Source organism: Phoca vitulina, unplaced genomic scaffold, assembly GCF_004348235.1.
Source record: "Phoca vitulina isolate PV1807 unplaced genomic scaffold, GSC_HSeal_1.0 scaffold81, whole genome shotgun sequence".
Classification (NCBI taxonomy): Eukaryota; Metazoa; Chordata; class Mammalia; order Carnivora; family Phocidae; genus Phoca; species Phoca vitulina.
The window spans coordinates 4,122,350-4,148,102 of NW_022589784.1; the positions used below are offsets into that span (position 1 = coordinate 4,122,350).

At 57.3% G+C, this 25,753-nt stretch overlaps 3 protein-coding genes across 3 annotated transcripts in view; 1 reads left to right on the forward strand and 2 right to left on the reverse strand.

Moving 5' to 3' along the window:
• Positions 1–15,953, forward strand: part of CATSPERD (cation channel sperm associated auxiliary subunit delta) — a 46,240-nt gene extending 30,287 nt beyond the window's left edge. The window contains exons 16-22 of the mRNA XM_032394946.1: positions 2,235–2,313; positions 4,026–4,078; positions 5,860–5,934; positions 6,847–6,975; positions 8,779–8,962; positions 14,380–14,537; positions 15,714–15,953. Coding sequence (XP_032250837.1) covers positions 2,235–2,313; positions 4,026–4,078; positions 5,860–5,934; positions 6,847–6,975; positions 8,779–8,962; positions 14,380–14,537; positions 15,714–15,951 — 916 coding nt within the window. The 3' untranslated portion in view covers positions 15,952–15,953. The remainder of the gene's footprint in view (positions 1–2,234; positions 2,314–4,025; positions 4,079–5,859; positions 5,935–6,846; positions 6,976–8,778; positions 8,963–14,379; positions 14,538–15,713) is intronic.
• A 1,712-nt stretch (positions 15,954–17,665) lies between these two features.
• PRR22 (proline rich 22) lies at positions 17,666–19,478 on the reverse strand. The gene is made up of 3 exons (XM_032394447.1): positions 19,349–19,478; positions 19,199–19,261; positions 17,666–18,804 (listed from the first exon to the last, which is right to left on the reverse strand). The coding sequence occupies exons 1-3, from the start codon at positions 19,476–19,478 to the stop codon at positions 17,666–17,668; spliced, it is 1,332 nt and encodes a 443-aa protein (XP_032250338.1).
• A 472-nt stretch (positions 19,479–19,950) lies between these two features.
• Positions 19,951–24,887, reverse strand: DUS3L (dihydrouridine synthase 3 like). The gene is made up of 13 exons (XM_032394675.1): positions 24,720–24,887; positions 23,774–24,047; positions 23,010–23,522; positions 22,645–22,686; positions 22,371–22,523; positions 21,967–22,083; positions 21,703–21,768; positions 21,522–21,632; positions 21,180–21,276; positions 20,940–21,015; positions 20,467–20,655; positions 20,263–20,391; positions 19,951–20,176 (listed from the first exon to the last, which is right to left on the reverse strand). The coding sequence occupies exons 1-13, from the start codon at positions 24,815–24,817 to the stop codon at positions 20,104–20,106; spliced, it is 1,938 nt and encodes a 645-aa protein (XP_032250566.1). The 5' UTR covers positions 24,818–24,887; the 3' UTR covers positions 19,951–20,103.
• Between the last annotated feature and the right edge of the window lie 866 nt (positions 24,888–25,753).

The following is a 25,753-nucleotide window of genomic DNA, read 5'->3' on the forward strand; positions in this document are numbered from 1 at the left end:
CTGGGGTGCCTGGTGTTTCAGTGGGTTAAGCGTCTGCCTTCGGCTCAGGTCATGATCATGGGGTCCTGGGATTGAGCCCCACTTTGGGCTCCCTGCTCAGCGGGGAGCCTGCTTCTCTCTCTCCCTCTGCCTGCTGCCCCCCCCCCCCGCTTGTGCTCACTCTCTCTGCCTCTTTCTTAATTTAATTAATTAATTAATTAAATTTTTTAAAGCCCCTTTTCTTGGAAATTAAGGACACTTTTCTAATACTCTTTTTTTTTTTTTTTAAAGATTTTATTTATTTATTTGAGACAGAGAGAATGAGAGAGAGAGCACATGAGAGGGGCGAGGGTCAGAGGGAGAAGCAGGCTCCTTGCTGAGCAGGGAGCCCGATGCGGGACTCGATCCAGGGACTCCAGGATCATGACCTGAGCCGAAGGCAGTCGCTTAACCAACTGAGCCACCCAGGCGCCCCAAGGACACTTTTCTAAATAATCCTTGAATCTCAGAATCCATGGAACACAGCTAGATACTCAGAGGAAAATGTGTATCCTGAGCACTTTTATTATTAAGGGGAAAGATGGACTAAGGATGCAGGAACTAAATATTTAACTTAAAGAACTAGGAGAACCTCAGAAAGAAGGGGATTAACAATGATACCACCTGAAATGTATTAAACAGAGGGCAAAAGACAGTATCAAGTCGCAATGAGACTTAAGGCTCGCTCTTCAGAAGACCAGTACACTAGATGAGACCCCATGATCCTGACAAAGGAGGAGAGAATTGAAATGAACATTGGGAATGGGAAATGAAAAGTATGGACACAGAACCTATGAAAAGAATAGTGGGAGGGACTTCCTCAAACTAAAAAGCTTCTGCACAGCAAAGGAAACCATCAATAAAGTGAAAAGGCGACCTGCTGACTGGGAGAAAATACTGGGGCTGATCTCCACCATATGTAAAGAATACACACAACTCAATAGCAACAACAACAATACGAAAAAATGGGGAGAAGATCTGAATAGACACTTTTCCAGAGAAGACATAAAAATGGCCAATAGTACTTGAAAAGATGCTCAATGTCACTGATCATCAGGGAAATATAAATCAAAACTACAATGAGATACCACCTCACACCTTTCGGAATGGCTAAAATCAACAATACAGGAAACAACAGATGGTGAGGATGTGGAGAAATGGGAACCCTCTTGCACTGTTGGTGGGGATGCAAACTGGTGCAGCCACTCTGGAAGACAGTATGGAGTTTTCTCCAAAAGTTAAATGTAGACCCACCATACAATCCAGTAATTCCACTTCTGGATATTTATTTGAAGAAAACAAAAACATTAATTTGAAAAGGTGTATGCACCCCTATGTTTATAGCAGCATTATTTACAGTAGCCAAATTATGGAAGCAATTTAAGCATCTATAGAGGGATGGATAAAGAAGATGGGGTATATGTACAATGGCATATTACTCAGCCATAAGAGGAATGAAATCTTGCCATTTGTGATGACACGGATGGATCTTGAGGGCATTATGCTAAGTGAAATAAGTCAGGCAGAGAGAGACAAATAACATATGATTTCACTTACATGTGGAATCTAAAAAACAAAACAAAACCAGACTTATAGATGCAGAGAAAAGACTGATGGTTGCCAGAGGAGAAGGGGGTTGGAGGGTAGGTAAAACGGGTGAAGGGAATCAAGAGGTACAAACTACCAGTTATAAAATAAATAAGTCACTGGGATGTAATGTACAGCATGGGGAATATAGTCAATAATATTGTACTAACTTTGTATGGTGACAGATGGTAACTAGAATTATTATGGTGATCATTTTGCAATGTATATAAACCTCAAATAACGATGTCATACACCCGAAATGAATATGGTATTGTATTTCAATTATACTTCAGTGAAAAACAGAATAAGAAAACATTATATGTAGCTCGGGGATAATGAAATTGGATGTCAGATGTTGTTTTCAGTAAGTTATTATATGTAAATTAACAAAACTGACTCAAGAAGAGATAGAAACTCAAGGGAGGGTGGGGTCATTATGTGTGAGCAGAGGTTCTTGGGCACTATTCTGGAACAAATGGCTGAGTGGATGGGTGGACAGATGGACAAATGGAGGGATGGATGGATGATGGATGGATGCATAAATAAATCGATGGGTCAGTGATTATTGTTAACACTGACACTATTTGTGACACAGGTGTGCAATACCACACATTCCCGTTGCCTTGCAGCATAAAAAGACCCACAGGATCTACCATCACTCTGGACATAGCCAACAAGGAAATTTCGTGTGTGGACCTCAAGCCACTGGTATGTCCCCAAATTCTTGCTGTCCCATATTCTTTGTTGTTAGTGTTAAGAATAATGGCAGTGGGGGTGGGGGGTACGGCACCTGGGTGGCTCAGTCGGTTAAGCGTCCGACTCTTGATCTCAGCTCAGGTCTTGATTTCAGGGTCGTGAGTTCAAGCCCCACATTGGGCTCCACGCTGGGTGTGGAGCCTACTTAAAAAAAAAAGAAAATAAAAGAATGGGCCTTATCTGGCTTTTCCTTGAGGAGCTGGCTGAGCCCATGCTCAGGATCTGAAAATGGAGGTGATCCTGTCCCAGTTGCCAGGGTCACTCCCTTTCCTCCTGACAGCATCCCCCAGGACTGCCCCTCATGACTCACCGTCCTTGGAGCAGGTGCATGGGTAGTCTTGTTCCTTGTTGGACATCCCCATAACAGGGCTCACCAACTCTGGTAACGGCACTCCTCAGTGCTCCAAGAGAATGGAAAACAATATACATCCACACAGAAACCTGTACACAAGTATTCATAGTGACATTATTCATAATAGTCAAAAGGTGGAAGCAACCCAAATGTCTACCGATGGGTGAATCAATAAACACAATGGGGCCCATCCTCACACTGGAATATTATTTAGCCTTTAGAAAGGAAGGACATCGTGACACCTGTCACAACGTGGATGGACCCTGAGGACACTGTGCTCAGTGAGATGAGCCAGAAGGACACATCCCGCAGGACCCCACTCCCAGGAGGTCCGCAGAGGCGTCCTGTCCACAGAGACAGAGAAGAGATGGTGGGAGCCAGGGCTGGGGCAGGGGGTGGGGAGTCCGTGCTTCTTGGGGACAGAGTGTCTCAGTTTGGGGATATGGAAAGTTCTGGAGACGGATGGATGTACTTGCTACCACTGAGCTGTGCCCTTAGAAATGGTTAAGATGGTGAATTTTCGGGACGCCTGGGTGGCTCAGTTGGTTGAGCATCTGCCTTCGGCTCAGCTTGTAATCCCAGGGTCCTGGGATCGAGCCCCACCCACATGGAGCTCCCTGCTCAGTGGGGAGCCTGCTTCTCCCTCTCCCTCTGCCTGCCACTCCCCTTGTATTCTCTCTCTCTGTCAAATGGATGGATAAAATATATATATAAAAAAAACCAGATGGTGCATTTTATATTATATGTATTCTATACCACAATTTTTGTAAAATTGATACAATCTTGCATTCTGTTCCATGGTAAATCCATGTTTGTCTTAACATAAAGCTCTTTTTCAAACACCAAAAGTTTCTCTGTCTTATGCTTTTTAGACTCCCTTTTATATCTCTGAGGGTGCCACCATAGTCCAGTTTCAGAAGCATGTCCCTAAGACTATCAGGCTAACCCCAAATAACTTTTTCTCTTTTCTCCTTTCTGTTTGTTTATTGATGCCCATCCACTCATTCATTCATTCATTCATTCATTCATTCATTCATTCTCCTCCGCTGCCTTCTATACACCCAATATTATCCTGCATTTATAAATTGGTTTGTGATGGGGCCACTTAGGCTCACCCCATAGATCTGGCGGGCTCTTAGGGCTTGAGCTCCAGGGGCCAAGCCTGGCTACAGTGAATCCCAGGAGCCCGGGTCACCGTGTCAGGATCCAGGCTCACCATGTCCAGTCTCTCCTGGGTGTGAGTTTTTCCTGTGGCTGGACCATCAGTGGCCCTCACGACCCAGGTCAGCATCCCTGCCTCTCTCCTCCGCAGACGGCGCTCATTTCAGTGGGTTGCGACCAGGAGAAAAAGATCGTCATTCAGAAGTAAGTGTGTTGATGTCGGGGTGGAGGGTGGGGACGAGACAAGCTTGGTGACAATTGCTTCACAACTGTTGAAGTCGGGTGACATTATCCTGTCTCCTTTTGTGTATATTTAACATTTCCATAATAAATAGTCAAATAATGAATACGAATAGGTTAAGTTGGTGTTTCTGGCACAGTGACCTCCCCTCCTTTATCAATTTGGTGATATTTACATTTTTTCCTCTTCCCTAATCCTTTGTGTGTTCTCTTTCCTTTATGAGTCCCTGAATTCCTCATTTTGATTAAAAATGCTGAGGGTTTTTGGTTTTAATTGGTTGCTGAAATTTTGGGGAACTTTGCCTCCAGTATCCATAGTTACCCCCGGGGAATGCAGCCATGAGAATCCAATTTAAAAAAGAAAAAAACCCAGAAGATTGGCCAAATTGCCATACTTTTCCCCTTCAGGCAGTGGTGTGTTGATAAATGTATAACAATTGGTCCGGGGGGGGGGGGGGGCCTGAATCCCAGAGCACGTGCCAATTCCTGTGGTGTGAATACGCCGGCCCTGTCGACTTCGAGCACAAACGTGAACGATCCACTGGCCCACAAAATTCCAGAAGATTTAACACTTGGCTCTCAGGAGCTAGTTGAGGCTAGCTAGCTAGCTTCAGTGCTCCACTGATCAAGGGCAATAATAAACTCAGGCGATGATTTTACCACATTTCCCCCAAATGGAAACATTTTGTTGAATCAATAAATTATATATTTAGGACATGTGTGCAGGGAACATCTTTTAAACGATATATGAATAGCTTCTGCCAAAGAAAGTGGGGAAGATATTTGCCACATGTGTAACCAGCAAATGGCTTGTATCTAGACTTTATAAAGAATTCCTACAAATTAATCATTTTTAAAAAGACAAATTAAAAAAAAAAAAAAGGGCAAAAATCATGAACAGGAACTTCCGAAAAAGAAAAAAGAAAGAAATCCACATGTCTGGTAAACATGAAGAAGTACTGGGAAGGTAGCCAACCTCACTTAATAGGGAAAAGAAAACGAAAACTTTTCTTAGAGGCCATTATTCGCCCACCAGCGTGGTAAAATTTGCAGAGCGTGGCCAATAGCAAGTGCTGGTCAGCACGGGGAGCCCCTGGCAGCCTCCGGAACACACTGACTTCACGGGGGGGTAGGTACATTTTTCAGCGCTTTAGAAAGCACATCTTTTGACCCAGCAATCCAATCATGCACATGGACATTGGCAAGGGGTCTGGAATGTTCTTAGTAATATTATTCCTAATAGCTCCTCACTGGAAGCAAGCCAGCTCGAATCCATCGACAGGACGATGGACAAACAGGTGCTGGATGCCATGGACTATCCCAGCCATGACAATCGTCAAGGCAGAATTGCCTGGATGGGTTGTGCAAACATGGATATGGAACAGAAGACACAACAGAACACACACAACATGATTCTAGTCTTTAAAACCCCCAATCCGGCAGAAATAAACCACATTGCCTAAGGAGGCATGCCCAGATGGTAACACTACAAAGAAAATCCAGGAAATGATTGTCTCAAGAGTCAGGACACCCAGTGCCTAGGTCTGGGCCTCTGATAATCATCCTCCCACACGAATCCAGGCCCCTTGGAGATTCTGGGCAGGGAAGATGCAAGCTGAGCCTGGAAGTAAGACAGGTCTCAAAAATGAAACCAGCGGGGGTATACATGCCCAAGGGAAGAACTCATGATTCTTTTGGTGCTGCATGGGGGCAGGGAGCTTCTCACCAACTTTTGTCACTTGCAGCGAAATCTCAGCCTGTCACAAGGGCATCCTCGACCCCGTGGGCCTTCAGGACAATTACAGCTACGTCATCGAGAAGTGAGCCCGAAATTTCCCTTCACGCCCTCTCACCCATGACTGCCCCCTAACCCCAAAGGCAAATCGGAAATCATTTTTAGGTTGATATCTGGACAGTAGGGAATCTGAGGTGGGGAGGGGACAGGTAGGGGAGGTGCAGGTCAGCAGGGAGCCAGTGTGATGTGGCAGGGCCCCCAGCCCAGGTCTGCCCACCTACCAGGCCACCCTTCTGCCATCTTGCAAGCCTGCCACCACCTCACCTGAGCGAACAGAGGTAGCCAGACACTGTCAGCCAAGGCAGGAGGGGGTGAGGGCCAGGGTGACCCTCTGTGCGGCGCCGCTGGTCCCGAGTGCCAGTGAGCGGTCATGGGGGGGACTTGGCCCTTCTTGGCACCCGGGCACAGGGAGCCCCCGACCCCCAGCAGGGGAAGACACGTGCGTGTGTTTTATACACCACGGCCCCTCAGATACAAGCCAGGAGTCAGTCACCTGTCCACACTCACGGCCAAGGCCCAACCTGGCACTGCTGGGCTTGCTGACCAGCGAGCCTGCAGTCAGCCCTCGTGGGGGCACGGAGGGGTGCATGAGGCAGGGCCTCAGGGAAAGAGGTGACAGGACACACATGGAGAGATACAGAGAGACAAGAGAGACAGAAGGAGAGACAGAGAGAGGGACAGAGACAGAGAAAGACACAGAGAGAGAGAGTATAAGGAGTTGGTTCACATAACTGCACAGGTTTGGCCCATCCACGGTCTGATGGCGGAGGCTGGGGGTGCAGGGAAGCGTTGCAGTTCCCGTCCAAAGGCCGGGCCGGCAAGCCTGAAGCCCAGCAGCCGGCCCGGCCTAGCGGGCCTGTGACGTTAACTGTCGCAGCGTTCCCGGGGTCATTCTGACCACGGCTCTGAATGCTGCCCCCTTCCCGTCTCTACCTAGGGAAGCCTACGACCCCAACTTCCAGGGACAGAAGGCCAGTGAGGATCTGGTGGTGGACTACCAGTATGAGAAGCTGGGCTGCCCCCACCTCGTCTACTACAACACCCCATGGAAGCCCGTGGTGGAACTGTAAGACCCCGGGAGGGCCCTTCACACTCCCCTAGCACTCCCTCCTCCCCGCCGCCCTCCGCACCCCTCTCTGCACACCCCAGATCCCCAGGGGCCCCTCCGGGCCCTGCCCCTACTGTGCCCCTCTCTCTGCAATGGCTTTTTTTTTTTTAAAGATTTATTTATTTATTTTAGAGAGAGAGAGAGCCAGCAAGAGTGGGGGAGGGGCAGAGGGAGAGAGAATCTTAAGCAGACTCGGCGCTGAGTGCGGGAGCCTGATGCAGGGCTCGATCTCATGACCCTGAGAGCGTGACCTGAGCTGAAACCAAGAGTCGGACGCCCAACCAACTGAGCCACCCAGGCGCCCCCTCTTCCTGTAACGTCTTACCTCACACAGCCATAACAAAATACCACCAACGAGGGGCTTAAATGACAGGCACTAGTTTTCTCACGGTTGGTCCTGGAGGCTGGAGGTCCAAGGTCAGAGTGCCGCCAGGGCTGGTTTTGCCAAGGCTCCCTCCTTGGCTTACAGGCAGCCACCTTCTGCCTCTGTCCTCAGGTGACAGAGGGAGTGAGGACAGCCATGCTTCTCCCCCCCTCCTGTGGGATCAGGGCCCGCCCTTACGACCTCACTCAGCCTCAACCACCTCTTTAAAGTCCCCACGTCCAGACAGAGTCACACAGGGAGCTAGGGCTTCCACACGGGAGTCTGGGGGACACGGCCTAGCCCATGGCTCTCATTTTGCTCCCCCTTCCGTGGACTCTGCTGCCCTCCTTCATCACAGCCCCTGCACACCCCACCGTGCAAAGCTTCTACACTGTCGTGGGTGGTCGACCAGCCAGTGGGGCCCCTGGAGCACCGGCCCGGGGGGCCCAGAACCACGCCACCCTGAGGTGGAGCTACCTCCTTGCTGCCCCAGACCAGCAGTGCCCAGTGGAAATGCTCCATCCTTCCGTGCCACCCAGGTGACAGGAGCGACACGTGGCTCCTGAGGGCTCCGAGTGTGGCCAGGGCGCCCGAGGAACTGGCGTTTTCCATTGTACTTAATGGTGATTGACTTAAACAAGCACGTGTCGGCCAGTGGCTCAGCTCCGTGCCCTGCAGACCATCCAACTCAATAGTAGTAGACTGACTTCATGACGGCAGGAACCCGCTTACACTTCAAAACAGGCGGGGTCATTAGAATGTCCCATCTCAACTCCCCGTGGCCCTAATCCCACGCGCGGGCAAGACTGTGGGCCGGGCACGCGGGACCAAGCCCCAGATTCAGAGCAGCCATGTGGGGGGACGCAAGCCCACATGGGGTAAAGATCAAGAAGAGTGACCAGTCAGGCGATGGGCGTAAGCTCCCACCTGGCAGGAGATCACAGACTGTGTGCCCCCAAAACGGTGATTTTTAGAACAATCCGAGTCAACAGCCCTAAATATATCCCTTTGGAATGGTGGCAGATGTCATCAGAAAAGTGTCAGAGGACAGGTGGTGAAGGGTTTTATTCATCTGTGTACTGGTTTACTTATTAACTAATTAATCTATTTCTTTACAAGTGATAGTTTTTGGCTATAGACCCTCACATCAGTTTCTCCCAGTCTCTGCTTCTCAGAGAGGCCTTTTGTGGCCACCCTGCGGGAGACAGGGCCCGCGCCCCCCACCTCCCCGCCGTCCTCTGTCCCACCTGCTGCTGGGTCCCTCCTCGAAGTGTCAGGAAGTGTCAGCCTGGTGAGGCCGGCCCCCCTCCCCCGCCTTGCTTGCTGCCCCCCCAGCCCCCAGCACACCTCAGGGCTGCTTCATCGCCCTGCAGCCCAGCCCTGCGCGTGTGTCCTAGGTGGCGGGAAGGAAAGTTCCAGGAGGTTATCAAGGCAGAGTTCGTCCTGCTGGAGGTGCACGGGCTGTTCACGTACACGTACTCCCTGACCGCCCAGACGGCGCTCTGCCGGGCCCAGCCGCAGAACTGGACCACCGTCATGGAGAACGCCGGCGACCAAGGACCCTTCGCCTGGGACCGAGAGGTAGCGTTCACTCTTTCTCCAAAACAGGTCGGAACAGCGCGCCTCGGCCAGCGGGCAGTCGGTGCTGACTGGTCAGGCCGGGGGTGTGTTCGGGGACTGCTCCAACAGCGCTCGCTGGATGGCTTATGACAATAGACATTCCCTTCTCACGGTTCTGGAGGCTGGGAGTTCAAGTTGAAGGCGCCGGCAGGGTCCGTGTCTGGCGAGGGCCTCTTCCTGGGTCACTGACCACTGTCCTCTCCCCACGTGCTCACACGGCAGAAGGCATAAAGGCACTCATCCCATTCATGGGGGCCCCACCCTCATGACCTGAGCCCCTCCCCAAGGCCCCACCTCCCCGTACCCTCACCTGGGGGGGTCAGGTTTCAACATAGGGATTTGGGGGGACGCAAACCTTCAGTCCACAGCAAGGGGGTGGGGGTGGGAATGCACACGAGGACACCTGGGGCCGCGTCTGGGAGTGCGAGGCGAGCAAGTCTTCGGGAATCTCTCTCAAGGGAGTTGGCCAGACCATCGCGGATGTCGGCACCAAGGCCCTGGGGTGGGCGGGGGTGGGGGGTGGGGGGGGAAGCATTCTCATAATGTGCAAAATTCCAGAACCATCCCAATGCCTATCACTACCGGGGCTGATTAAATTCATGGCCTCTCCCGCCGCGGGAGCGTTTCTATCGTGCACACGGGTTCGCACTCAGTGGAGAAATAAGGGTAGGGTGTCAGCGTAAGGAAGAGATCCTTCCCGTGCGCAGGTTCCGTCTACTCAGCCTCTCATTGCCAAGGGCGCGAACGCCGCGCAGCGCAGCAACGCCGCCAACAGGTGGCGCTCGCTCCCCACACCTGAAGCCCGTTCCGCGCGTAGACACTTGGCTCCCGTCTCAGCCCGGCACCTTCAAAGCTTTCTCACACTCCTCCTGTCTCAGTTTGATCATTTACTTTGTTACTGACGGTGGGTTTAGTTTTTTTTTTTTCCTATCTGAGGTGAAATTCACCTAACCTATATAACCAACGCTTTTAAAGTGTACAACTCACTTAGGCGATGCGTTTCATGCACTCACCATGCTGTGCAAGCACCACGTCCCTGATCATTTTTTTTTTTTATAGAGAAAGCCACACATATGTGATTTGCGTTTATTATTTTCCGACTGTGCCCATATGGAGTATTGCATTCTTCTTGTTAGTGCTGTCATTCCAAGTAGCATGAGAGATTGTCCCATTACAATTTTTTTTTTCATCAGTCCTGGGGATGGGCAATTTTGTAGGATGAGAGGTTTTCCATCATGTTGGAGCCACAATGCCTGCATTTTCAGCACAGTCACTGGATGGACTGTTTATACGGCCCCTTAGCCACTGAAACCCACAAGATGGAGCTAGCTATTTCAATATAAATGGGGCTTTAGGCTAAGCAACTGTCTCCTTTTTTTCATTTCACATGGTCTCTTTTTTTTTTAAGATTTTATTTGACAGGGAGAGAGTGAGCACAAGCAGGGGGAGCGGCAGGCAGAGGGAGAGGGAGAAGCAGGCTTCCCGCTGGGCAGGGAGCCCCATGCGGGACTCGATTCCAGGACCCCGGGATCATGACCTGAGCTGAAAGGCGACACTTAACGACTGAGCTGCCCAGGCGCCTTCACATGGTCTTTATATGACCCAGCTTTTTGAATTTTTTTTACTCCCAAAGGCTTTTTTTTTTTTTTTTCAAAGCCCAGCATGAAGCCCAGTGTGGTGCTCGAACTCACAACCCTGGATCAAGACCTGAGCTGAAACCAAGAGTTCGGAGGCTTAACCGACTGAGCCACCCAGGCGCACCCTGAAGGATTCTTTTTTTTTTTTTAAGTAAGCTCTACACCCCACGCGGGGCTCACACTCACAACCCTGAGATCAAGAGCTGAATGCTGTACTGACTGAGCCAGTCAGGTGCCCCATACCCCTTTTAAAAATTAAGGATTTTTATAAAAGTTTTTTCAATTGTGGTAAAATATGCACAACATAAAATGTACCATTGTAGTCATTTTAAGTGGCATGAAGCACACTCACACTGTCATGCAACCATCCGACACTCTGTCTCCAGAACTTTCCATCTCCCCACATGGAGACTCTGTCCCCACGAAGCATGGACTCCCCACCCCCACCCCAGCCCCGGCTCCCACCATCTCCTCTCTGTCTCTGTGAACAGGACCCCTCTGGGGACCTCCTGGGAGTGGGGTCCTGCGGGATGTGTCCTTCTGGGTCTGGCTCCTCTCACTGAGCACAGTGTCCTCGGGGTCCCTCCACGTCGTGGCAGGGGTCAGAGCCCCTTCCTTTCTTTTTTATTTTATTTTATTTAATTTATTTATTTATTTGAGAGAGCGAGAATGAGAGAGAGAGAGAGAGAGAGAGAGAGAGCACATGAGAGGGGGAGGGTCAGACGGAGAAGCAGACTCCCTGCCGAGCAGGGAGCCCGACGTGGGACTCGATCCCGGGACTCCAGGATCATGACCTGAGCCGAAGGCAGTCGCTTAAGCAACTGAGCCACCCAGGCGCCCAGAGCCTCTTCCTTTCTAAGACTGAATAACATTCCACTGGATGGATGGACACCATTCATTCACCTGTCAATGGACGCTGGGGCTTCCACCTTTTGGGCATTGTGGTTAATTAATGCTGCTATGAACACAGGTATATAAATATCTCCTTGAGACCCTGATTTCAGTTCTCTGGTGTCCCTTCTTAGAAGGGCACTAATCTCACCCTGGTGACTCCACCCTCAGGACCTCGACTAAACTTCATTACCTCCTAGAGGCCCCACCTCCAAATTCCATCCCATCGCGGGCTAGGGTTTCAACATATGAATTTGGGGGGGCACATCCAGTGCCTAACAGGGGCCCAACCAACAGGGGCTGGTGAGGGACTGGATGATGTGGGAGGAGAAGAGAAGAGCCAAGCATCGTCCTCATTTCCAGCTTGGACACGTGGGCTGACCCTGGGGCCATTTACATCGTAGGGACGAAGCGGGCAGCAGAAGGAAATACAGCACTCTCTTTGCACGTGGGAAACTCAGAGGTGCCACAGAGGAGCCCAGCGGCTAGCGAAACATAAGGGGCCGCTGGAGGACAAGCGAGGGCTGGCATGGGTTTGAGAACCAGCTCTGTTGGCATTCTGACTTAAGGATGTGTCTGCCAAGGAAGCCAAGGGAAGGACCAGAGCGGCTGGAGGAGTGTGCTGGGGGGGCCGGGGGCTGGAAAAGAGGTGCTTTGTGGGGCACTGTGTAGATCCACCATGCAGGGAGCTGCTGACAAATGGGAGGGCCTGTTGCTGTTAACACCGGGGAAGCTGACATCCAAGGGGTGCTTGGCGCCAGGGCACAGCTGAAATCAGGTGTCCACCCTCACTCCATCTCTGGACCCGCGGAGGGGGCAGGGCTTGGGGATGGGCAACATACACCCAGGTGGCCATCCACACCGTGGACATTGCTTCTGCATCTGTGTTCTGTTTTTAATTCTGAGAACTTTCAAACCCAGAAAAGCCGAAAGGGCAGTAAGACGGATAACTAGCCACTACCGAGTGCTGCCAAACCATCCACCCCCAACTCAACAGGATTGTTTGTCAAGGTTCTGCACCTTAGACCCGAGGCATGGGCGGGGGCGCCCCTGCAGGGGCATTCAGCTGGCGGGTGCAAGAAGGTTCTCTCCTGTGTGGGGCTTCTGTTAGCCAGGAGCTGAGTTGTCCATGTGCTTTTTCTCTCCCCAGCAGGGCAGCCCGGGCTCCCTTACAGCATGGCCTTGGGGCCTGGAGAGCGGCTTCCTTTTAAAGTCACGTGACCGCGCTCCCCTGGGAGGGTGCTCTGGGGTTGTTCAGCCGCTGCCCCACTGACAGGCGTGGGCCACTTCCATCCACCCGCGTGGGTCCCTTGTCCTGTGGAGCTACCTGCAGGCAGGGTAGGGCTGGCTGGTTACAGGCTACAGGCGTGTGCAGTTTGGGCGGATGCCACGAAGGTCCCCTCCGCGGGCTGGTGCCACGTGCCTCCCACCACGCGCCTGTCCCCACAGCACACCAGCTAGGTGTACCATCCCCGGGACGAACTCGTCCATTTACGTGCGCCTGACTTCCGCTATGGGCTGGGCTTCGTGTCTTTTCCTGTTTGAGGGCCACTTTCACTTCTTTTCCTCGCTTGTCAAGAGCTCTTTATAGAGCCAAGAGGTTAATTAACTCTCGGTTGCAATACAGTTTGCGAATGCCTCCCTCAGTTTGTCTTCGATGTCTCTTGGGTTTTTGCTCACGCCATGCAAGAGGAGCCCTTCCGTTTTTTATATCGCTGGGCTCACCATCATTTTAACTTTCTGGCTTTTCCATTTTCTGTCTCTTCTTTTGTTTATAAGCCCAGCCCCCCTCCCTTCTGGGCCCACCAGCAAATAGTGCAGAAGAGCAAAGTTTCCCACTCAGGGAGGCAGCATGATGTACTGGTCAAGTGCAAGCAGTTGAGTCACAGATGAGATCCTGGGACCCAGGGACGGGGAGGAGAAGCTGCTGCCACCAGCTGACCACTTCTTGACGCCACGACCGTGCTGGGCGGCAGCGCCAGTGAGAAGCCCCAGGAAGGTGGCTCTGTCTCTTTTCTGCCTTCGGATTTCCCAGGGGTATCAGTTAGCTAGGGCTGCTTTAACAAAAACGCCACACACTGGCCAGCTTCGATGCCGGAGAGGGATCCTTTTCCGCTTCTGGAGGCCAGAAGTCTGAGATCAAGGTGTTGGCAAGGTCGGTTCCTTCCGAGAGTGAGCAAGAATCTGTTCCAGGCTCTCCTAGCCTCTGGTGGTTTGCTGGTCGTCTTTGGTGTTCTTTGGCTTGTAGACATACGCCCCAATTTCTGCCTCTGTCTACACATGATGTTCTCCCTGGGCACGTCTGGGTCCAAATTTCCCCTTTCTATAAGGACGCGAGACATACTGGATCAAGGCCCACCCTAACAACGACCTCATTTTAACTGGATCACCTGAAAAACACCCTATCTCTGAATAAGGTCACATTCTGAGGCCCTGGGGGTTAGGACTCCAGCATATGACTGGCGGTGGGCTCGGCGGGCCGGGGGGGGGGGGGGACGCCTCAGCCCGTAACACCAAGAGTACTTGAACCTGGCAGTATTCATTCACACGCGGACTCAGGGCTGTAAGGGATTCTGGCGAGCAGAGCGGCCAAGCCCGCAGCCCCCGCAGCATGGGAAGGCCCGGACACAGGAGGGCAGGATAAAGGCTGAGCAGCCACCCACAGTGTCCCCCACGAAGGTCACGAACCACCTGCCCACCAGGCACTTGGCCCTGGACTTGCCCCTGGGGGTGTTTGGTGAGAAGTGTTGCAGGTGGGGCCCTGCATGCGGTGGGGGTGCATCTGTGAGCACTGGCACGGCCCTCCCCAGCCTCCGGAGCCAGTGGGCATGCCTCTGTCCTTCTCCCCAGAACTACGTGAGCTGCCATGACCCAGCCAACGATGCCCCGTTGAGATGGCCAAATGTCCCGTATCAGATCTTGGGAGGCCCGACGGCAAACAAGGTTATTTTTGACCAAAGGAATGGAATCTACATCTTCTACATTTCTATCGTGGATCCGTACTACAGGTGAGAAGGGGTGAATCGCCCTGTGCCAGGGGCCTCTGGGGGGATGGCTGGCTCTCCTGGGGCGGGTCACACACATGCGAGGGACCCACTTTTCTCCCTCCCCTTGGCGGGTCCTGGATAAACATCAGTGTTCCCAGCAGCCCAGACTGTCCCTGGGAAGAGTGATATTTTAAGTTCTAGATGATATTTGCTCACTCACTAAATAAGTCCTTATTCAGAGCCCATGCTGGGTGCTGGGGGAAGAGCAATGGCTGGCAGCCACGTCCCTCGCAAGCCCCACCTCGTCGGTGGCGTGCACGAGCTGACTCTTAGATCTCCAGGGATCTTGCAAGCCAACTGTCTTTCCCTTGGTAGGCTGAAATCAGCCACGGTGGGAGAATTTACACCATGGGACTCAGCACACCCTACAAATTTCAGCCTTTCCCCCTTAGAGCTTGTTGTTGAATATTTTCCACCCACGTGTGCAAAGAGGTTTCTAGGCGTGCTGGCCTAGATTACCAACGTCTCCCACTGGAAGGGGGCATATGGGACAATATCCTTCCCCCCCATCATCTATCCCCTCTAGACAGATACAAAGTCCACCCCCAAAGCACATGGAGACCCTGCCTTCCCTTGAGACCCCACACCCTGACCTCGTGGGGCCAACTCTGGGATGGCCATGGGCGGAAGACATAGGGTGGCATATCCAGAGGAGAGGACTACCTTTGGTCCTATCAGCTCCTCTCTCTGCACCATGCTTCCAGTGAGTTCTCCTATACCCTGGGTCCCCTCTCCTGGGATGCCCTTCCCTTCTGGCCTGCTCCACCCTGCCGCTCGTTGCCTGCCTCGTGGATGCCCACGGCCCCATCATGCCCGCCCTCTGCTTCCACTTGGCAGTGGGATGGTTTGTTTGCCTCTCTAGACTGAGCCTGGGCTATGGAGTCAGGGAGACTGCTGGTCCCCGGAGGAGGAGGGTACCACAGGGAACCTGGGGGGGAAACAGGACCGTTGCCAGCAGACAGAGGACAGCAGACTCAGACTGGAGAAGAGTTGAAATGGACAGAAATGGAACTCGGCGTCCCAACTGACCACCGGGGGCCCAGTGCTCCTATCTGTGGGTTTTAACACATTTACTGGGGTGAAGGGCAGGGCCCCGGGGGCAGCACCCCATGGCCTCTCTCCAACCGCCCCTTGCAGCTACTGTCACTTGGAGACCACCTTCAGCGTCTACGTGTACGGGGCCTTCCCCCTGTCCACCATCCCGGCGGCAGTCACGATCATCCCGCTCACGGTGGCCATGCTGCTGTCCGTGTGGTTGGCCTACGCCATCCCCAAACTGCTGCACACGGAGAAGGGCCTCAGGTTCAAGGGCTTCTGGATTCATCTGTGCGGGAGGTGCCGAAAGGCTTGTGCCTGTTTCCGAGGCAGGTGCTGAGCGCGCCGGAGGAGCCCAGCGTGGTCTTAAAGCGTTCTATTAAAACAGCCGGCGGCGGTGTGCGTGCAGCGTGTTCTGAGCGTGTTCGGTCCCCCTTCCACCCGCCTCCGCCGCCTCCCGCGGCGTCCTCATGTCGCAGCTCCTCTGCGACAGGAGCGGGGCAGCCTGGGTCCTCAACAGGACGCCGGTGAAGTGAAGGAGCCAGGCACCCGGCGGAGTAAGAGGTGACCCTCTGAAAGGCCTAAGACACAGCCACGTGTCCCGTTAGAGAAGTGGGGGGGAGTCTGCAGAGGCAGCGACCGGTGGGATTCCATTCCTGAGGTATAAACCCTCACGTGTATACAAACACGTACGTGCGCGTTCTGCTACGTACACGGAGAAACGTTTGGAAGCGTCAATTTCACGTGTACACACACGTACACACATGTGGACGCATGCACACACATGCACGGGGTGTGTTTTGTGCACACATACACGCGTGCGCATGCACGCCTAATGTGTACCCACCCCTATGACGCGAACACGTGAGCAGCTGAGTACGCGTGTACATTCAGATACGCACACCTACGCACACGCATGTAGCTAGTGTGTATACGGGTGCGCATACATGTGTCTACACGTGTGCACGCACAGGCGTGCGCACATCCGTACACCGTACACGGCTTTGTGTATTCTCCCTAGCCGGCCACCACCTCACTCTAACTCCCGGGTGGCACGGGACGGCCGCCTCATCTGAAGGGAGAACTTGGGTGGCCCCGTGAGTTTCCTGTTCGGTTAAAAAAGTACATTCCACGGTCCGCTTCCTGGTCCAGTCCCATCTCGGTCCGGTCGGGGAAAGCCGCGACCCGCAGACAGAGCAGGGAGCCGTTACCCCGCCCTCCCGGGCGAGCGTGTCCCCAGCCACCCTCCACATTAGGCTGACAGCTAACATTCGCATTGACCTTCAAGGAAACCAAGCCCATCCTCCGACGTCCTTGGCCAGGGCCCTTCCCTTCGCCAAGTGCACTTGGCTTTAGTCTCAAAAGTACCCCAAACGTGGCTGCGGGGAGAGGGGGCTCAGCAGGAAGCGGAGCGCAGTGGGGGGCCAGGCGGGGCAGGCGCAGACTCTGGAAACTCTGGAAGGAAGGTGCAGGGAGGCGAGCCCAGCAGGCTCCCGGCGCGGTGCCTGGCAGACGGGAGGTGCCGGGTTCCGGCTACTGATGCTGCCTCCCCACACCCAGCCACCCCTGGGGCCCCGGAGACCCAGCCCAGAGCCTGGGGCAGGAGGGCCCCTTGGTCCTCTGCAGGGGGAGAGAAGCAGGTTGGGGGGGGCGAGGGTAGGCCTCATCTCTGGGCCATTTCCTGCCCCTCTCTGGGCAACCCTCTCCCCGCCAAACACCTGGGCAAAAGATCCTCACAGCGCAGTCTGGACAGCGTCTCCCCACCTTCCAGAAGCCCCCCCCCCCCCCCCGCCCCGGCCTCTCTGCTGGCTGACCGATTTTCCGGGGCTTGGAGGAGGGATTTAGAATTCCCTGTGACTGTAGGGCTCCCCGGCTCAGCTTTGGAAGCCCAGTACCCAGGAGGTGCTGGGGGCCTGCCGGGCCTTCCCATGTGACCCCGGGCCCGCTGCGACAGGGCGGAGGAGGGGACCGTCCTCCGTGTCCAGCCTCAGCTCGCTGTCCCCGGGCCCCGCGATGCCACCAAGCTGACAGCAAGCCGAGAGATCAAATCCATTTTAATGGGGGGTGGCTCCCAGCTCCTGCCTGGGCCCCGAGGGGGCGGCGCTGGCCGGGCCCGCAGCCTGCTTGCCCTTGCCTCCCTGCCTGCCCTTCTTGGCGGACGAGGTGCCGGCCTTCCTCTTGCTGGGAAGCTCAGGCCGCACCGCGGGGGCCACGGTGTTCGCGGCTGGGGGCCCCGGGCCGGGCGGCGGCTCCTCATCCAGGGCCTTGAAGTTGAAAAAGTAGTCCACGTTGGACACGGTGTCCAGAATCTCGGGCACACTGTAGTCAAAGGACAGCAGCTCGTCCGGCAGGTGCAGCGAGCGGATGTCGCTGGACGAGTCGTCCCCGCCGCCCCTGCTGTCCGGCAGGGCGGGCCCAGGGGCCGTGCGCGGGGACCCGTCGGGCTCAGCGCTGCCCGGCAAGCAGTCGAAGAGCTTCATTGCGTCTTCCAGAAGCACCTTCTCAGGTAGCACGAAGGCCCTGGCTGCCTCGGGGGTCCTGGCCTCGCCCGCCCCCAGTGGGGCTGCCTCTGCCTCGGCCGCCTTGGGCTCCCCGGGGCCCGGCGGGTAGAGCAGGGCCGGCCCGGCCCCACCACCCTGCAGCTCCTTGGAGGGGAAGGCCAGGGGCTCGCTGGGCCCGTGGAACTGACTGAGGTGGCCCTTGAGGTGGCCGTAGGCGCCGGGGGGCAGCGCGGCCTCAGTGGGGAGCGTGATGAGCAGGGGAGGCAGCTTGTTCTCCTTGGGGACAGGTGGCGGTGCGGGCGGCAGTGGGGCTGGCCCCAGGCCTTCCTTGAGCAGGGGCGGAGGCAGCTCCATGTAGGCGGGGGGCCCCCCATCGCCCACAAAGCCCAGAGCCTCTGGCCCAGGCCCCTCGGGTGGGAAGTAGGGCATGAGGTACTGGGGGCCCCCAGGCAGCGGCTGGTAGTGTGGGTACAGCGGGGGCGGTGGGGCCGGCACCGGGGCCTTGAGGTAGTGCTGGGGCTCTAGGAGGTAGGTGCCTGGCGAGGCGGGGCCCCCAGCCGGGCCCCCGGGGGGTCCCCCACCACCCACTGCCGTCAGCTTGTACAGGGACGACTGGCCGAAGTCGGTGGTGGCCCACTCAATTCGGTAGATGCGGGGGTCAAAGAAGCACCCACAGGGTGCCATCTGGAAACCTGCAGGCCAGGGAGGGGCAGCCCTGAGAGGAGCTCTGGGACCCACCTGGGGGAAGGAGTATAGGGTGGAGGGGGTGAGAGGCACAGCCCAAACCTCGGGGACCCATCTGTGGGATAGGAGATAGAGGCCTGGCGTAGGGGTCCATCTGAGGAATGGGGACGAGGTCCTGCCTTTGGGGTCCCATCTGGGAGTCAGGAGCCCTGGGCATCATTTTGGGGACCTGTCTGGGCAATAGGGCGCACAGGCTTTGCCCTTGAAGGCCTACTTGAGGGACCAGATACATAGGCCTTACCTTTTGGGGGCCACCTAGGGCCAGGGGCATGGGCAGGATAGGCCCAGACCCCTCCAACACACCCCCGAGTCCTCATCAAGGGTTGGGGGAGGGGCTGGTACCTGCCGGAGGGGCTGGAAACACCTCTTTCTCCGGGTTTGGGGGCTGATACAGGTTGGAGGAACCTGTGGACGAAAGCACTCCTGAGCCCTGGTCCCCCACCCCTCAGGCACCCCCACCCACCCTCACACCCGACACCCTCCGACTCGTACCCACAGCAGGAAGAGGCTCCATGCAGGTGGGAGCAGGCTGGCTGCCTGGCCCCTCGGTGCCATCCAGGCCCCGGGGGCTGAAGCCTTCTTGGGGAGCCATAGGCGCATAGAAGGGTTTGGGGTGCTGCATGGGGAAGCAGGGCGCCCGGCCTCAGCAGGCCAGGAGGGCAGCAGGTGGGGGCCCGGCGGCCCACCCAGAGAACAGGCTCAGAGTCCTGCAGAGTTCTGTTTGCCTGGTTACTCCGGGCGGCAGGTTCCAGGCTGCGGCCCACCCACTGGTCGGGATTCCGGTATCAGTGGGGGTGGGGGGTGGGGGGTGGGCAGAGGGCAGATGGAGAAACCAAGGCAGCCAGAGACAGGCCTCGCAAAGGGTGGGGCAGACCCTTTGCCAGCCGTGCCCTGGGCAGCTCTAGGGCTCCTTCCTCCAGGCAGCCTGCCCGGATCCACACCCACGAGGGCCGAGGCCCCTGCCTCGCAAGCCCTAGCGGTTTCTTTGTGGGTAAAGCCTCCCTGGGCAGCCGTGGTGGCCAGCACAGGGCTCAGCCCATGGGGGCGGCTGCGAGATCGTCAATGAGAAAGGGAAAGTAACTGCTGGGGACAGGGTCAGCCCGGCGTCGAGACAAAGCTCCCCAGAGCGGGACGGGGAAGCCTCGGGGTCACAGAAAGGCCTGGGTTTTAAAAGAATAAAATTTATTGTCTTCTCGTGCAGCAGGAGGCCCCGCTGGGCCCTCAGACACCCCCTCCCCACCCCGCGGCTACTTGTACGCGTTGGCCTTATGCTTCGGCAGAAAGACGAAGTTGGCTGGCACGGGTCCCAGCAGCATCTCACTGTGAAGAGGGCACAGGGTGGGGTCAGGCCTGCGGCCCACGGGCCCCTCGGCCTCCCACAGCCCGGCGCCTCGGTCTCCTGGCACCTGATCCGGATCCAGTCGGCCGCCTTCTGGCTGGCCATGAGCGTCTCCAGGTAGTCGCGGCCCAGGTAGTAGGGCGGCCGCTCGTTGATCCTCTGTGGGAGCCGCTCCAGGAGGCCCACGGGCACGTACCTGCGGGTGGCGGGCACGGGGTGAGGCCGGGCCGTCCCCACACACGGCCCCCCACCCCCCGGCCCCAGCACCCACCTGCACAGGAAGGACAGCCACTCGAGGAGGAAGCGGCGGGTCTTCTCCACGCCCTGCGTGTCCGAGCCCCAGTGCTCCAGGCCGTAACGTGTGAAGTCCTGTAGGATGGCCATGCGCTCGGACGACGAGATGTCCCAGTGCCGCTGCTCCTTGATCTCCGTGAACAGCCACGGTTTCAGCAAGGCACCGCTGCGGGGGGGGGGGGGGGGGCGGGGAGGGGGTCGGTGGCTGGCGGCTGGAGCCCTGGTCTCTGCCTCCCCGCCGGGCTCAGCCAACCTTCAAAGCCCAAGAGGTCCAGCCCTCAAGCGCACAGAGGCCCGCTCCCCGCCTCCTCCCCAGCAGCTGCGTCCCCCCTCTCTGCCCCTTGTCCTGGAAGAGCCACCTGCCGGGAACACCGAGCAGGGAGGGGGGCAGGGAGGTGGGTGCGGCTCCAGCCGGCTCTTTGTAGCCCCCCAAACACAGACCACACTTACCGGGCGATCATCACCCCCGCGACGCCAGTCTGCATGGCGCGGTTGGCATCCTCGTACGACAAGACGTCCCCGTTTCCTGAGGGACAGAGGCTGGGGGGTCTCAGGGAGCTGGGGGCAAGCGGGAGCTCGAGGGGAGGTCCTGCCAGCCCAGTGACGTCCCCGGGGGCAGGGCAGGGTCCTAGGGGGGGCGGGCAGCAGGCATGTGGCCTCTGGGAATGGGGCTGGCGGCAGGGGACCCACCGAACAGGGGCATGGGACTGGCTGCCGTCGCACACTGCGCGATGTACTCCCAGTCAGCCAGCTTGGTGTAGCGCTGCTCCCGGGAGCGGCCGTGGAGCTGAAGGAGAAGCCACGCGCGGGGAGGGAGAGACGGGCCGGGAGGCGGAGGACCAGACACAGAGAAAGAGACCCAGAGAGATCAAGAGGGACAGGCTGAGAGAGACAGAGAGACGAAGAGACAGACGAAGGCAGAGACGGAGGGAGAGCCAGAGAGCAGGAGGGAGGAGCAGAGAGAGAGAGACCATTAGGAAGGGCTGCCGAGCGCTCCTGAGGCCCCCACGCCCTCCATGCCCCGAGACCCACCGTGACCAGGGCTGCACCCCAGTCCCGCAGCTCAGGGAGCAAGCGGTGTGCCAGGTTCACACGCTCCTGGACGCCCGTGCGGATCTTCACCGTCAGCGGCACGTCCAGCACCTGCGGCGACGGTGGGGGTCAGCAGGACGCGGGGTCAGGCCGGGAGGGGGCGGGGCGGCCGAGGGCGTACCTGGTTCATGCCGCGGACGATCTGCTGGAACTTGGCTGCGCGGTTCATGAGCGCACAGCCCCCGCCCTGGGAGAAACGGGGGGCTGGAGCAAGGGAGGGCGGGACACGAGCTGGGCCTACAGCCTTCTCTGCCTTCGCCGTCCAAACGGGGAAATCAAGGCACAGTGGCCCCCACGGGTCCCCAGAGACTCAGGCGGGAGCAAGGCCAGGTCCCGGGCTCCCGCCCACCCACACCGTGGAGGTCCAGGGCCACGCGGCTGCTACCTTCTTGTACACAAGGTCGATGGGGCACCCGACGTTGATGTCCACGAAATCCACCTCGATGGTGCGGTTGAGCAGCTCGGCACACTTGGTCATGGTGTCAGGGAAGGCGCCCTCAAGCTGTGGCCGGGGGCGGAGCAGGGAGTGAGGGGCTGGTCCAGGCTGTCCCTGCCCACTATGGGGATGGAGCCGGTGGCCTTGTCTCCCCGAAGTGGCCCTGCGCCAAGGCCCCCGGCCCTCACAGGGGCATCGGGTCAGCCCTTGGGCCCGTGGCTGAGGCAAGAGGGATCTGGGAATGACTGAGTCAGGCCTGGGGTCAGGGAGATCCGACCCCGAACCTGCCCCAAAGCTAGGCAGCCCAGAGCCCCTCCGCACTTCCCGCCTCCCTTCCTCGGGGCGGCACCAACCTGGACGCCGAAGATATCCTCGCACGGATGGCGTCTGAGCAGAGCCCACTCGGACGTCTGGCCCTGCAGCAGGTTGGTGCACACAGCCATCTCCCCGCATGTCACGTCTGCCCCGAAGCGTTTACAGATCCGCCGGAAGGGCAGGTTCCCGCACTGGGGGCAGCGGGGGACACGGGCACACGTGAGGGGCGGCAGGCAGGGAGCCCGGCCGCCTCTCGCAGCCCCAGGACCCACGAGGCAGGGGCAGACACCGGGCAGCGCCGGGCCGACGTACCGTGGTGAGGGGCGCCAGGTACAGCTTGCCGCTGATGTCCAGCTGCAGGGAAACAAAACCCGGGGAAGCTGGCCGGGCCTCTGGGGCTCCCCTGCGTCCCCCCGCCCCCCGCCAACCTCCGGGCCTCTGCACAAGTCAACGGATCCTGTGGAAGGACTGTCCTGTCCTCCGTGTCCTCCTCTGCCGCAGAGCTTCTGCCCAACCGCCGAAACCGCAGGCCTGACGCCCCTTCTGCCCCTTCTCCCAGGAAGCCTTTCCCTCCCTCCCTCCGCCCCAGCCCTGACTCTCTGGGGCTGGGGCTGTGCGTTCGGCTCTTTCTGCCCCCACACCACCAGCGCCCTCAGCAGGAAGCCCCGTCCACAAACCTTCCTCTTCTCACACGGCCGCAGCCTGACTATATCCTCGTCCGTCAGGGGCCCACAGGTCCGCACCGAGCCACTGGCGAGGGCATCAGCGCCTGGCTCTGGGACGGCCTGCTGCGTGTCACCGCTGTCCTGCCCGGGGGCACCTTCGGCCCCCGAGACCTCAGGGACCGTGGCCTCAGGGGAGGGGCCCGGCACGTGGCCCTTGCTTAGCTGGCGGAGGGCCTGCTCGGCACGCTCGAAGCGGACCTTGCGCTTTCGCAGCTGCTGCTGCAGGGCCTTGTCCAGGCCGTTGCGGACCGGTGGGGCCTGGACCCGCTCTTCCCGCACCAGGTTCTGGCCTTCGGGTCCCAGATGGGCCCCGGCGAAGCGGCAGGTCACACCATAGGGGCACCTGCCAAAGGTCTCGAAAAGCACACAGCGGGGGCCCAGGTCCGACGGCTTGGTCTCCAGGTAGAGGCCCACGTCATGCAGGAAGCGGCAGCGGTCGCCAAAGAAACACTTCGCAGCTGAATCCTGAATGGGAACCAAGAAGCCATGAGGGAGGATGGGGGGGAGGCTGGGCCAACCAGGCAGCCTGGGTGTGAGCCTCAAACCCCTCCCCTCCTGCTGCGTGTCCTGGGGAAAGTCAGGAACCCATCAAGGCTGAGTTTCTTCATCAGGAAGATGAGGACAATAACACGTCAGAACTTCCTGAGGATTGAACGGGGGAGCAGAGAGACTCAGCCCGAAGGTCTCTAGGACTTTCAAGCAACAATTACACTCACCTGGACCAGGGAGGGGCAGAGCCTATTTTTGTCATAGTGGGTGGGTTTCATGTGGGGCCGGCCCTTGTTCTGGCCCCGGGCTCTCTTCTGAGCCTGCGGCTGCTCCCGGGGCTCGGCCACCTCCCCCGTCTGCCCATCTTCCAGTCGGATGCGCTTGGCCTCGGGTTCAGCCAGGTCATTGCTACCAGGGTCGCCTGCCTTGATTTCCTGGCTGGGCTTCTCCTGCCCTTTGGCTTCCAGGAATTCGTGGAACTGCTCCTTAGTGGTGAGGTACCTGCCAGCAGAGAGGCAGTGGGGAAAGGGCTTGTGGAGGGGTCCTTTCTCCAGCTCGGATGCAGTGGACGCTGGGGAAAGGGACTGAGAACACCTGTCCCTGCTTAGGTGCCTCTGCTGATGGGAACTGCATTACTTAGAACCAGCCAGCTGCCAGTCAGGGCGCACCTCAAGGCCACAGGCAGAGCCCAGATTTTGTCCCCGGGTCCCACTGCCCAGAGTATTGAGCCAGACTACAAACAGGCATAAACATCTCCGGTCACATTCGGCTAGAGAAAACTACATGTCCCCGCATGCCTTGCAATGGGGCCACAGTCGCCACATTCCCCAGCATGCCCCACGGCCCTCGCTTCAGACACAAGTCCCTGCCCGTAGCTAAGGCTGGCTGCAGGTGCACAAGCGCTACTCCCGCCATACGCCCGGACTACAGTCCCCAGCATGCACTGCGGCCCCAGCCTCCAACCCTGCCCAGTCCTGCAAGGACCGTGGTGTCCTTCGCACACGTGACAACCCCCAACGTGCGCTGTCCGCTCCGACCCTGCGGGTGCAGGAACCGCCCAGACTGAAGAGCCTGCGAGCTTCCCGCCCGGGCCGCTGCCCCGTCACCCGGCATGCACCTCTTGTAGGCGCCGGGAAGGCCTCGTGAGGGTTTCTCCCTGCCCCGGCGACTCACTGAGGTTTAATGGGAGCCACCCCCCGTTCCGGAGCGCCGGCTCCTGAATCGCTGCCGCCACCGCTCTCTGCTGGGGCCTCCGCCGCTCCCTCCGCCATCGGCCCCCCTCACGCCGGCTTTGGAGTGCGGCGGGAAGGCCTTCCGGGTCGCGAGTGCGTCTTCCTGTCGTGCTGGGGAAATGCGCATGCCCGGGGCGTTCCAAGTGACGCCATTGTTCGCGAGTCGACGTAAGGGGGCGGAGCCTGAGTGGGGGTGGAGCCTCGGGTCGCACTTAGGGTAGTACCGCTGAGCTGAAGTGCTTGCTCGGTGGTTCTCCCGACGGGCCGTAGTCGACCCACAAGGGTGTTCGAAAAACTTTAAAACTGGGGCTTTAAAAAAAACAAACTCCAGGGGCGCCTGGGTGGCTCAGTTGGTTAAGCGACTGCCTTCGGCTCAGGTCATGATCCTGGAGTCCCGGGATCGAGTCCCACATCGGGCTCCCTGCTCAGCAGGGAGTCTTCTTCTCCCTCTGACCCTCCCCCCTCTCATGCTCTCTGTATCTCATTCTCTCTCTCAAATAAATAAATAAAATCTTTAAAAAAAAAAAAAAAAAAAACAAACTCCACGGCTTTTATGCAGAACATTATCGACAGGTAATTAGTTGAGTGCCTGCGTGCCAGAGGCCGTCCTAGATGCCAGACATGCAGCAGCGACTACAACAGGCGAATCCCGACCCTTGAGAGCTCCCGGGGGAGCGGTCTGCCTTCCAGCGCTGGCCTCGGCTGCCCTCTGTAGGACAGTCTGGGGATAAAACGGTGGACTCTGTCAAAAAATAAATAAAATCTTTAAAAAAAAAAAAAAAAGGGGGGGCGCCTGGGTGGCTCAGTCGTTAAGCGTCTGCCTTCAGCTCAGGTCATGATCCCAGGGTTCTGGGATCGAGCCCCGCATCGGGGCTCCCTGCTCCGCAGGAAGCCTGCTTCTCCCTCTCCCACTGCCCCTGCTTGTGTTCCCTCTCTCGCTGTCTCTCTCTCTGTCAAAAAATAAATAAAATCTTT

Excerpts from the sequence above, each read along its gene's own strand:
- DUS3L (XM_032394675.1), bottom strand. The coding sequence starts at position 24,817 with ATGGCGGAGGGAGCGGCGGAGGCCCCAGCAGAGAGCGGTGGCGGCAGC. Across the intron at positions 22,524-22,644 it reads ACCTGGCGCCCCTCACCACG|TGCGGGAACCTGCCCTTCCG; the intron begins GTACGTCGGCCC and ends CGCTGCCCCCAG. Across the intron at positions 21,016-21,179 it reads CAGTCCCATGCCCCTGTTCG|GAAACGGGGACGTCTTGTCG; the intron begins GTGGGTCCCCTG and ends TCTGTCCCTCAG.
- PRR22 (XM_032394447.1), bottom strand. The coding sequence starts at position 19,478 with ATGCAGCACCCCAAACCCTTCTATGCGCCTATGGCTCCCCAAGAAGGC. Across the intron at positions 19,262-19,348 it reads GGAGCCTCTTCCTGCTGTGG|GTTCCTCCAACCTGTATCAG; the intron begins GTACGAGTCGGA and ends TTTCGTCCACAG. Across the intron at positions 18,805-19,198 it reads GTTTCCAGCCCCTCCGGCAG|GTTTCCAGATGGCACCCTGT; the intron begins GTACCAGCCCCT and ends CCTGGCCTGCAG.